The 11191-nt window shown below is 38.3% G+C and overlaps 1 protein-coding gene across 7 annotated transcripts in view; it reads left to right on the plus strand.

The window, feature by feature from the left end:
- NDEL1 (nudE neurodevelopment protein 1 like 1) overlaps positions 1 to 11191 on the plus strand; it is an 83350-nt gene that overhangs the window by 42095 nt on the left and 30064 nt on the right. For all 7 annotated transcript variants that reach the window (XM_024979908.2, XM_005220339.5, NM_001191246.5 and 4 more), the window contains 4 exons: positions 5289 to 5386; positions 6501 to 6654; positions 7563 to 7711; positions 9627 to 9763. In XM_024979908.2, the coding sequence (XP_024835676.1) occupies positions 5301 to 5386; positions 6501 to 6654; positions 7563 to 7711; positions 9627 to 9763 (526 nt within the window). In that variant the 5' untranslated portion in view covers positions 5289 to 5300. The remainder of the gene's footprint in view (positions 1 to 5288; positions 5387 to 6500; positions 6655 to 7562; positions 7712 to 9626; positions 9764 to 11191) is intronic.

The following is an 11191-nucleotide window of genomic DNA, read 5'->3' on the forward strand; positions in this document are numbered from 1 at the left end:
TAAGTAGAAACCTCAGTAAAATCTTAAGAGCTTGCTTTCATGACATCTCCAAAGCTTATTTTTATTTGCATCTTAAGTCATGCTGGGATAAATTTGGTCACTGAAGCTTAAAATTGCTTCTGACATAAGTTTCTGACCACTTCATGAGGTAGAAAAAGAAGTTTGATAGTCAGGACCAAAAGGAGGGCCATATTTATGACTGACTTAAGAGTTTAAAATTCTGTAATTGTCACCTTTGAGAGTAGAAGAATTTTGGTAAAAAAGTATTGGTTATCTGTGGTAAGTTCCAGAATAACTCTTCCAGTCTCACTAGTTGATTCTATAACTATTAACAAGGAGGCAATATCATATGAAATGGATTTTCTTAGCATTGTGCAAAGAATAGTTTCTTTGTAAATATAGCATTTAAGACAGGCAGTTTTATGCACAGTTGCTAGGGATCTGAAGGTCACACACAGTACACCCCATGTAAAAGTTGTCATCATTTTGGGATTCACACTCCATCCCTGTGAGACAGGATATTGAGGGAAGATTTGGGTAGTGGGGAAGAGTATGTAGTTATCTACCTTCATTTCAGCTTCAGGAGATTACAGATGTGTCATTAAAGCATTTTTTTTGGTAGCAGTGTAGTTTTCTGTATTGGCTAATTTTCTGTGGCCTAATATCTCCAGTTACATAGTTTCAAACAACACATCTTCCTGCTCTAACTTGAAGCAAAATGAACAGATTGTCTTTATACACCCTGAGAAGGCCTGTTGAATGTCTGCAGTGGTGGCAAATTTTTATTTGTGAAAAACCCAATTTTTGGAAAGGATAAGTCTGATGAATAAAATTAGAGTGATAAAGCTGGGTAATACCAATTAGGAAGCAGTAGAAATGAGATGTGACCACAAAGAAAGGGTTTTCTGTTTATTTCTTAATCTGGCTCTTCATGGCTGTTCCAAAAGAGATTTTAGAGATGTTTTCAGTAATGGTGGTGTAACTGAAATATGCACAGAACTTCTGGAGGTTTGTTTAATTTTAAGGAATCATTTGTTTTAAATTCTGAAGCATTGTGGTTATACTTCACAGGCCTGCAACTGAATGACCAGTTTTTAAGAATAATTTAATGAATTTATGCTGTGTTTACTGTGTACCAGACTCTGTACTTAGTACTTGCAAATATTAACTCCCTTAATCTTCTTTACAACCCTATTTTAATTATTATCCCCATTTTACAGGTGAGGGAATGGGTCATTGAGTGGTTAAGTAACTTGCTCAAGGTCCTGAGTAGAGGACTCTGATTGAAATCTGGGCAGTTTGGCTCCAGAGTCTGGTCTCCTAACTGCAAGTCCAGTTAAAAGCCCAGACTGAGCTACTCCTACCACCTGTTACCCTCTTAAGTGTTTTTAATTGGCTTTTTCTGGAAAAGCTGGTCCTTTAGTAAAAGGCTTCTGGCCTAGATTGTTAGAAGGACCAATAAGCGAGTTCTAAAAGTAGCCTGTTAATTAGAAAAAATTTAGTCAACATTCAGTTCACATAAGATTCAGCAAAAAAAAAAAAAAAAAAGCATAAGCCTTTGTGAAATAAAAACACATTAAAATAATTCTGCTAGAGTCATTTGACTTTGAGCTAAGTAGTTAGACAAGGAGGGTATGAGAAATAGAACTAGATGCTCAAGAAATTTTACAGGAAGGGCTATTTAAAACCTGAGTTGCCAGGGAACACTGATGGAAAAATTTGATAGTTGTATTAATATGGCCCTATTTGAGAACCAGAAAACCAGGAACAAATGGATACCTTATAGTTTACCCACAGGTGTAAACAGTGAGATTGCTCAGGGAACCATTCTTAACAGTCTTCAGAACAGTAATTGCCGTAGGTCTTCTGATACTGTATAAATGGGTCAACAGCTAAAAGCCTCATACAGAAAAGTCTGAAACTGGGCATGTGAATGATAACATTTATAGATAAAAACAACTCTAACCGTATTTGTAGAAGGGTTGGCTCCACATTCAAATATGTTCAAGTAAACACTAGATGGGCTTCCCTGGTGGCTCATACGGTAAAGAGTCTGCCTGCAATGCAGGAGATCCGGGTTCGATTCCTGGGTCAGGATGATCCCTGGGTCGGGACGATCCCTTGGAGAAGGGCATGGCAACCCACTCCAGTATTCTTGCCTGGAAAATCCCATGGATGGAGGAGCCTGGAGGGCCCCAATTCATGGGGTCGAAAAGAGTCAAGAAACGACTGAGCTACTGACACACTCAAGTGTTAGATGCCAAGGAAGGCATCTAGTAGTCCTTACTGCTACTGCTACTGCTAAGTCACTTCAGTCGTGTTTGACTCTGTGCGACCCCAGAGATGGCAGCCCACCAGGCTCCCCCATCCCTGGGATTCTCCAGGCAAGAACACTGGAGTGGGTTGCCATTTCCTTCTCCAATGCATTAGGGACTTCCATAAGGACACTTCCACATGGTCACCAGAATCAAATGCTGCATGCTAACAGAGGGAGTGCTGGAAACTTTAAAGAATCCTACCCATGAATAAAATGTTGATATGCCGAAGTAGCATCAGTTCCTCGCCTTCAGAAAGGCATATATGTAACCCGGAGAAAGTCCAAAGCATGACAACAAAAATATTTAAGGGACTGAGATGGCTGTCAAGTGAACATAAAGCTAAGAAGACGTCTGGGCTGAGTGACTCTCTGGGCGCAATGGACTAGGCTTCATCTTGGGTGGTTTCTTCTTTGCAGTCCTGGGTTGGAGCCACTGTTTCTTGCACCCTGTGCCATCCAGTTCTTGGTTTTCTCTCTTCTTTTGTAGCTGTCTATACACTCCTCTAACCCTCCTGAGGTGTTTTATGAGAAAAAAGTAGTTCTCTCCTTTCCTGAATTATGTTTCCTCTAGGTTCCATAGGTCCTTGGATTTTCTTACTTATGCTACTGGCTTTTCTCATTTGTTTGGTGGTTCTTGGTTGTCCATATATATTTAAGAATTTAGAGCTGGGGAACTTCCCTGTTGGTCCAGTGGCTAATACTCTGCACTCTGCATTCCCAGTGCAGGGGGCCCAGGAATGTCCATCCCTGGGTTGGGAACCGGCTCTCACATGCTGCAACTAAGATTGAAGATCCTGCAGGCTGCAATTAAGACCCAAACGAAGATTAAAAAAAAAAAAAAGAATTAAGGGCTAGACACTGATTATTTTAGGTAGCTAGTGTGCAGGGTATCTCTAAGGCTCTCCCCAGTAAGCTCCATCAGCTCCCTATTCTGTGATGTGGAGCTTATATGGAGGCTTTATAAGTGGCTGTGAATGCGGCTTGGCATGCCTCAGACTGATAATTTTGTCTAGCTGAGAATGGTAGGTTTTTATAATCCTGGTATAATACATGGTGGTGTGTTGTGAGGTAGGAATAAACTACCCTCACATTTCTGAAATAGAAATTTCAATATTAATAAAGGAAAGCAGTACTTTGGGAGCAAAGAGGGAATAATTTAAAAAGATTGTAAGTCAGATTCAGATATCAAATTTCTACTGTGTTTCATGTTTCTGGTAATGCAGAAGGGATTTATAAGTAAAACACAGGTCCTGCCTTCACAGAAACTCTTTGCGACCCCATGGACTGCAGCACCGTCTCCCGGAGTTTGCGCGAACTCATGTCCATTGAATCGGTGATGCCGTCCAACCATCTCATTGTCTGTTGCCTCTTTCTCCTGCCCTCAAGACCTTTCCCAGCATCAGGGTCTTTTATTTGTTAATTGGGATATTGACCAACATGCCAAAAGTAGTAATGGACAATGTGGTCAGGAAAGACTTAACTAAAATCAGTTTGAAAAAATTGCTGCTGCTGCTAAGTCACTTCAGTCGTGTCCGACTCTGTGCGACCCCATAGATGGCAGCCCACCAGGCTCCCCTATCCCTGGGATTCTCCAGGCAAGAACACTGGAGTGGGTTGCCATTTCCTAGGCTGCAAAGGCATTACACTGAATGTATATAGTTATATTTTAATTTTATTCAATTAAAAGCCATTCTTTTCTTTTGTATACCTCCTCAAGTTGAAGTTGTATATGTACTCTTGTCTGTGTCTTTTCTAAACATTGATGAGTAGTGGGTTGTGCTGGATGAATTCTACATTCTCTACAACTCCCAAGTTGTATTAATTTACTTTTAAAGCTGGCCTTGAATTCTCACTACCCATTTTGGATTAGGTTGAATCAATTGTGGTTTAATTTAATAAATATTGAGTATCAGCTATAGTACAGGCAGTGTGCTGGAGTTGAAATCAGTAAGAATAATACCAGCCTAACAGGGGACACAGAGTTGTAAGCAAGTGTATTACTATGTGTTAAGTGTATTCATGTAATCTTATGCATAGAGGTATCCAAGATGCTGGGAGATTTTGGTGCTGTATTGGTGAGGACAGGAAATGCTTTCTGGAAAAGATGACAGCTGGCTTTTAAAGGATAAATAGCTTTCCAAATGCACAAGGAAGGAGAGCCATTCCAAGTAGGAAAAATATCTAGACCGAAGCAGAATGGTGCATTAGGACAGTTTTGAACAGTATTGCTGGAATATAAAGTAGAGGAAGTAAGACTGAATCACTTCGGCGTTAATCTGGGACAAGCCCAGCATCTGTGGTATTCTATTAGGCCTGACAATCAATTGGGAATTTTAGGTAGTCAGTCCAAATGCAAGGTTAATAACTAAACAAATACTTTTTCACCCACTCTGAATGCGTTGGAAGAAGAACCGAGATGAAACAATATTGAAATTTGAGGATTAGTGGACTTTAATGGAGGAAGCTTGGGACTTTTAGAAATGTAGTGATTTAAATTATTGGGAATGTGCTTGATCTTCTGGCAAGGTCACCTGGCATAAAATGTTTCAAGCAGGTGTTTGAAGCAGTTGTATCAATACAACAGAGAAGGATATGCAGGTAATAGCAGCTCTGATAATAAACTTGTTTTCCTGTCACCTGATTCCCAGAAGATCAGTTAGCAGTAAACCAGCTGCAGGCAGATCTGTGGGGCCAACCCCAAAACCTAGTGCTGTCACCAAAAGTGCTTCACCTGGCTTCTGTGACCTTGTTCATCTCCTCTCCTGAGCCTGTCCATGATGTTGGTGGTCCCTGCAAGTGGGGCAGCCAAGTGATTTATGTGACTGAGTTTATTGTAGTAGAGTGTTAACCCCTCAGAGTCTTTCATGTTTGACTCCCTCCAGAATGCTGCGGATTGAGTGTTGTCCCAGGCTTTATCCTTTTACTAAGATTCCTATGTTCTCAATTTATTTTCCTCTTTAACATTTCTCAGGCTTTCTTGATCATGGATGGTGAAGATATACCAGATTTTTCAAGTTTAAAGGAGGAAACTGCTTATTGGAAGGAACTTTCCTTGAAGTATAAACAAAGGTAATGCCAGAAAGCATCCTAGAAATAGAAGAGGGCTTTGGAATACATAATCTCTAACTTTTTGCTCTTTTTTCTTTTGTTTGTTTTAACAAAGCTAAATTTAGAGTTTCCAGTATAGGATTGGGATTCTAGAAATAGTCATAACAAAATAACATTGCTTGTATTTAAGATAAAGTGCCATAAAAGCTTACATTACTTGAATTATTAAAATAGTAAGAAGACAGTGTCATTTATGATTTCTTCTGGTAGCTTACCTCCTTTTAGAAAGCTTATTATTGCTCTTGGCTATCTTTGGCTTGCTGGGTGTGCACTGATTCTGTCTCATCTTTTTGGTCTTTTGGAGATTCTAATAAGCTCTCTGGGACTCCATAGGGCAGACTCTCTTTGGGCAGGTGTTATCAGTGTCTGGAGCCAACAAAGCTTTGAGGGAGGGACAAGAGCTTCGGGGTATACGGAGTATTTTAGAAAATCTCAATTATTTCAGTTACTTGAGAGAACTTTTAGGTAGCCTTTTAAGTAGTAAAACTGAAATTTCTTTTTAAAATGAAATCTTTTTAAAGTATATATATATCTTCCTACTTTGGTTAGCAGTTTACTAAGACTTATTAAACCTTTTATTGCTATTTCATTATTGCTGAAGCCAGTTATTGTATCATGCTAGTTATATGGAAGGTGTGTCTATGGCAAGACTTGATAGTCCTTTTTTTGTGTCATAGATACCTTCTCAGGCTGGGAAAATCCACGGAACCCTTCTCAGAATAACATTTTTAATGCATAAAATTAAATAGAATTACAGAGGAAACCAATTATATTGGAAAAAACACATCTAAATGTTAAAACTGATTTGTGGATAGTCATATGTGCTTCTTTGTTGATATGTTAAATAAGAAAGGGGTGAGTGTATAAAACGTGAATCCTTCTACGGCTTATAACTTACTTCATTAAACCCTGAATATATAGAGTAAGAGATGCAAAATAGATTGCCTTTATTGTTTAGTATATTTTATGGTAGCATAACACTCAGGTGAAAATTTTTGAATTATATATAATCATCTTCAGGATGATCCTTACGGTTTCTGCTATAACTGATCTCTCCCACTTTGTTTCTGATTAGCTTCCAGGAAGCTCGGGATGAGCTAGTTGAATTCCAGGAAGGAAGCAGAGAATTAGAGGCAGAGTTGGAGGCACAATTAGTACAGGCTGAACAGAGAAATAGAGACTTGCAAGCTGATAACCAAAGACTGAAGTATGAAGTAGAAGCATTGAAGGTAATTGTGGCAGTATAAGCTGGTGTCTCTTTGGCTGGGTTTTGTTAAAGTGAGAAATACATTCTTACAGGTAGAGCTTAAGAGCAGCAGGCAACATAAAAATGTAAAAAGGCCTAAAGTGAGTTTTTGACATAAACTGTTTTCATGGAACCAAGGGAGAGGTGTTTTAGAATTCAGAAATTCACTTCAAAACTCTGTAGCTGTCAATTTTTTTAGCTATAATGTTCCTAGCTCTATAATATTATGTTGTAGTTCTATAATTTTCAAAAGCTGCCTGGAAAAAAAAGGCTGCCTGATTATTTGTTATGATAGAGTGCCTCATTCTGTAGTACTTTAAAATTATCTTTGTATGACACATACTTTTATTTCATTATGGTTTATGGTCACTTTAGTTTTGGAGTTTAATTTTTAAAAATTCCCTTCTAACAAGAAATTTTCAGGAGTAGAAAGGTTAACCTCTCTTGCTGTTGTTCATCACATGCCTAAGCCAAATGTTTGGGGTGTTCCTGTGTCTGGGCAGGGGTAGGTTTAGAGAAGGTGAGGTTGGGCAGGCAAGGTGTAAGAAATTTGAACTCTGTCACTCACCTGCTTTGTGTTTACTCTGGGCTGCATTCAGCCTGAGAACCCAGAGGTTTTTAAGGCAACAATTTTACTATTTTACCTCTTTTCAGAGAGATCATTTTTAGATTTCTTTAAGAGAAGTGATTGACTAATATTATATGAATTAAAGCACTGGAAATGAATGTGTCATTTTAACATTTTAAAAAGGAGAAAAGAGTACTATCAGATTGTGGGTGAATTTTTTTGGATCCTTCCACAGCCTGCCTCTTATTTGGGTTACTTCCTTTATTAAAGAAAACTATATGCTAATGATGCGTTCTTTCCTTCCTATATACCCACTCCTTCAGGAGAAGCTAGAACATCAATATGCACAGAGCTACAAGCAGGTCTCAGTATTAGAAGATGATTTAAGTCAGACTCGGGCCATTAAGGAGCAGTTACATAAGTATGTAAGAGAGCTGGAACAGGCCAATGATGACCTGGAGCGAGCAAAAAGGTAAGTGAATGATGTGCATATTGTTAGAATAACCAAAGTTGGCAATCTGTGATTAAAAAGTCGTTTTAGATTTAACCAGTTACCTAAATCTTAGTCCCAGAACAATTCCTTTTGGTATTTCAAGTCACCTGTAAGTCCTCACATTGAAACTTGCCCCAGATCTTTATCTCCCTAGATAATGCCCTTCCAGGCTTTTCTTTCCCTTTTTCCTTCTTTCATGTACCATTGTGGATCCTGTTGGTTTTTCTTTAAAAGGTCTCATTCATTCCTCCGTCTTCCCTCTGTGTTCTCAATACTGTGACACTTTTTGAAGGTCCTCATGTTGTATACCTGAATCCTGCAGTTACTTCCTAACTGATCTGTCTTGAAGTTTTCACTCCTTTTCTCTTCTGTTTTAATACTTACCACTGAATTTTCTTGAAATAATGCTTCTATTATGATTTTGCTGAACAGCCTATAGGAACTTGCCATTACTTTGCCAAGATTTCATATATCTATCATTATTTCTTAACCATCCCAAATGTAATTTGTATTACTTTACAGTCATTGCCTGAGATTTCTTTCCTTAATATTTGAGTAACTCTGAAATGCTTGGCATGATGCTAGAGTTGAGGATACAAAGATAAGCTTGCCATTGCCCTTGGGTATGATAGATATGGACAGTCCATGTGATAGCACTGGTATTAGTACAAAGAATGTACAAGCTGCTCCAGGGAATAGAGAAGGGAGCCGCTCAACTACCCTTAGTAACTGGGGAAGCTGGGTCTGCAAGGAGTAGATGTTAACTGATGAAGAGAGAGATTCGAAGGCAGAGAGGCAGGAAGAGGGCATGAGGTGTTAATATTTTACTTCAGCTGAAGTGCTTAAAGACAGTTTGGCTGAACAAGATAAGACTGGAAGGTGTTTGGGGCCAGGTTGCAGAGAACGTTGTGCTTGGCTATGTTTGAAAGTCATTCTGTAAGCAAAGGGGCACTCATAGTTTTTTAAACAAAGGAGTGTTATCAGGTTGTGATTTGAAAGATTTGAGAAATTAGAAGTAGGGAGGAGAAGATGTGAAGACCATTTTGAAGTAACCTAGATGATGTTTTGGTTTGTTAGTAGCTCAGTTGTGTCTGACTCTGCGACCCCATGGACTATTGCCCACCAGGCTCCTCTGTCCATGGAATTCTCCAGGGAAGAATACCGGAGTGGGTAGCCGTTCCCTTCTCCAGGGATCTTCCCAACCCAGGGATCGAACCTGGGTCTTCTGCATTACAGGCAAATTCTTTATTGTCTGAGCCATCAGGAATGGGTGAAGAATTAAGCCTGGGGCAAAAGATTGGAGCTGAGAGACAGTTGACAGGACTTGGGAAAATTGGACATGGCATTGAGAGTTCTAACTTGAGGTTAGGAAATTTTAATTCTGTAGCAGATAGCACATAGTGGATAGAGGGCACATAGTAGGTACCTGTCAGTGTTTGCTGAATAAATGAGAAATGCAGGAAGAAGAAAAGGGTTGATAGGGAGAAAGTATGTGGATGGGGACCTGAGACTGTGTTTTAAACAAATTCTTAGTACATTTTTACACATTCTTATATACTCTGAAACCACTGAACAGTTTTCTTCCTGAAAATGTGTAAACTTCATTGAAACATGTTTAAAATCCAGTGGGGAGATATAACTTGTATAATAAGTAGCCTGTCTTTAAGAAACTTGAAGGAATTTAGATAGGAATATAAAAGAAAAGAATAGATTGAATGGCCAAATGATAATAGAGACAGTAAATGCACCAGAGATCAGAAGGGGTGAGATCATTTTCTTTCAGCTGGGCCAGGCTTTCTAGGTCAGGAAATAGCATGAGATAAACTGTTTCCTTTTGTAGTAGCTAGTTGCACATTATTTGTTTAATTCTTAGACTCTAATTTTTTTTTTTTAGGGCAACAATAGTTTCACTGGAAGACTTTGAACAAAGGCTAAATCAAGCCATTGAACGAAATGCATTTTTAGAAAGTGAACTTGATGAAAAGGAATCTTTGTTGGTCTCTGTGCAGAGGTTAAAGGATGAAGCAAGAGGTAAAATTTATAACTTAAAAAATATTTATTACTTACTGTCCCTAAGCCAGAGTGCTAAGCTTGCTTCAGGATCAGCTTTTTAAAGCTGTTCATTTGTATGCTTTGGTCAGACACTGTGCCACATACTTTTAGTCTGTTAACTTAATAGCTGTATCATCAACTCTAGGAGGTAGGTATTATTATACCCATTTTATAGGTTAGAAAACCAAGGCACAGTAACTTTGGGTTTTGTCCAAGGTCTTCTAGCTTGTCAGTTGGGATTCAGACCTGGTCTGTTTCCCAAAGTCTTAATCATCATCACTGTGCAGATACTGCTTGGTTTATTTGGATTTTTTCCTTTTTCTTGTACCTAAATAATTTTGTGTTAGGCACGTAATAGCATTATATATGTATGCATATTGCAGTATCAGTTCAGCTCAGTCGTATCCACCTCCTCGCAGCGCCATGGATTGCAGCACTCCAGGCGTCCCTGTCCATCACCAACTCCTGTAGCTTACTCAAACTCATGTCCATTGAGTCGGTGATGCCATCTAACCTTCTCATCCTCTGTCGTCCCCTTCTCCTGCCTTCAGTCTTTCCCAGCATCAGGGTCTTTTCCAGTGAGTCAGTTCTTTGCATCAGGTGGCCAAAGTATTGGAGCTAACATTCCAGTGAATATTCAGGACTGATTTCCTTTAGGATGGACTGGTTGAATCTCCTTGCTGTCCATAGGACTCTCAAGAGTCTTCTCTAACACCACAGTTCAAAAGCATCAATTCTTTGGTGTATATTGCAGTATACATGTGTATAATACATAGAGTGAATATATACTTTTCTTTAAAAATTTTCCTTCCCTCCCTCTTTTTTTCTTTTATGCATTATAAAGAAGAAACTGAAAGTCACTGTTAATCTCTTTATCTTGAGAGAATTCACCAAGAGTTTGGTGTCTTTCCAGTCTTCCTATAGCTATACATAAGCATACCTGTTTGTTTTTTTCCTTTATATAATTGAACCATGTTTTGTTTTTTTTTTTTTACTCCTTAATAGGTCCTTTGTTATTGGAAGTTACATTTTTGCTATACATAGTGCTGTAAATAGAGTCCTTGTACATAATATTTGGGGGTATCTTTGATTTTCTTAGACTAGATTCTTAGAAATAGCAAAGAATATAAGTGTCTTTAATGGTTGTAACAGATGCTCCTAAATTACTTTTTAGATAAATTGGTACCTTTACTTTGGTAGTGATTGAGAGTCCTCTCAGTCGTCCTCACACTTTACTAGTATTGTGAATAATAAAAATAAATTTAAAAATTATTTAAAAATCTGTTTGAAAATTGATATTATATTGTTTTTATTTATTTATTTATTATTTTTTTTTTAGCATTAGACTTGTCCAAATATTTCCCACATGATTACTGGCTGGGAAAATGGAATGAAATTAAAAAAAAT

The sequence above is a fragment of the Bos taurus genome, chromosome 19 (genome assembly GCF_002263795.3).
Source record: "Bos taurus isolate L1 Dominette 01449 registration number 42190680 breed Hereford chromosome 19, ARS-UCD2.0, whole genome shotgun sequence".
NCBI lineage: Eukaryota > Metazoa > Chordata > Mammalia > Artiodactyla > Bovidae > Bos > Bos taurus.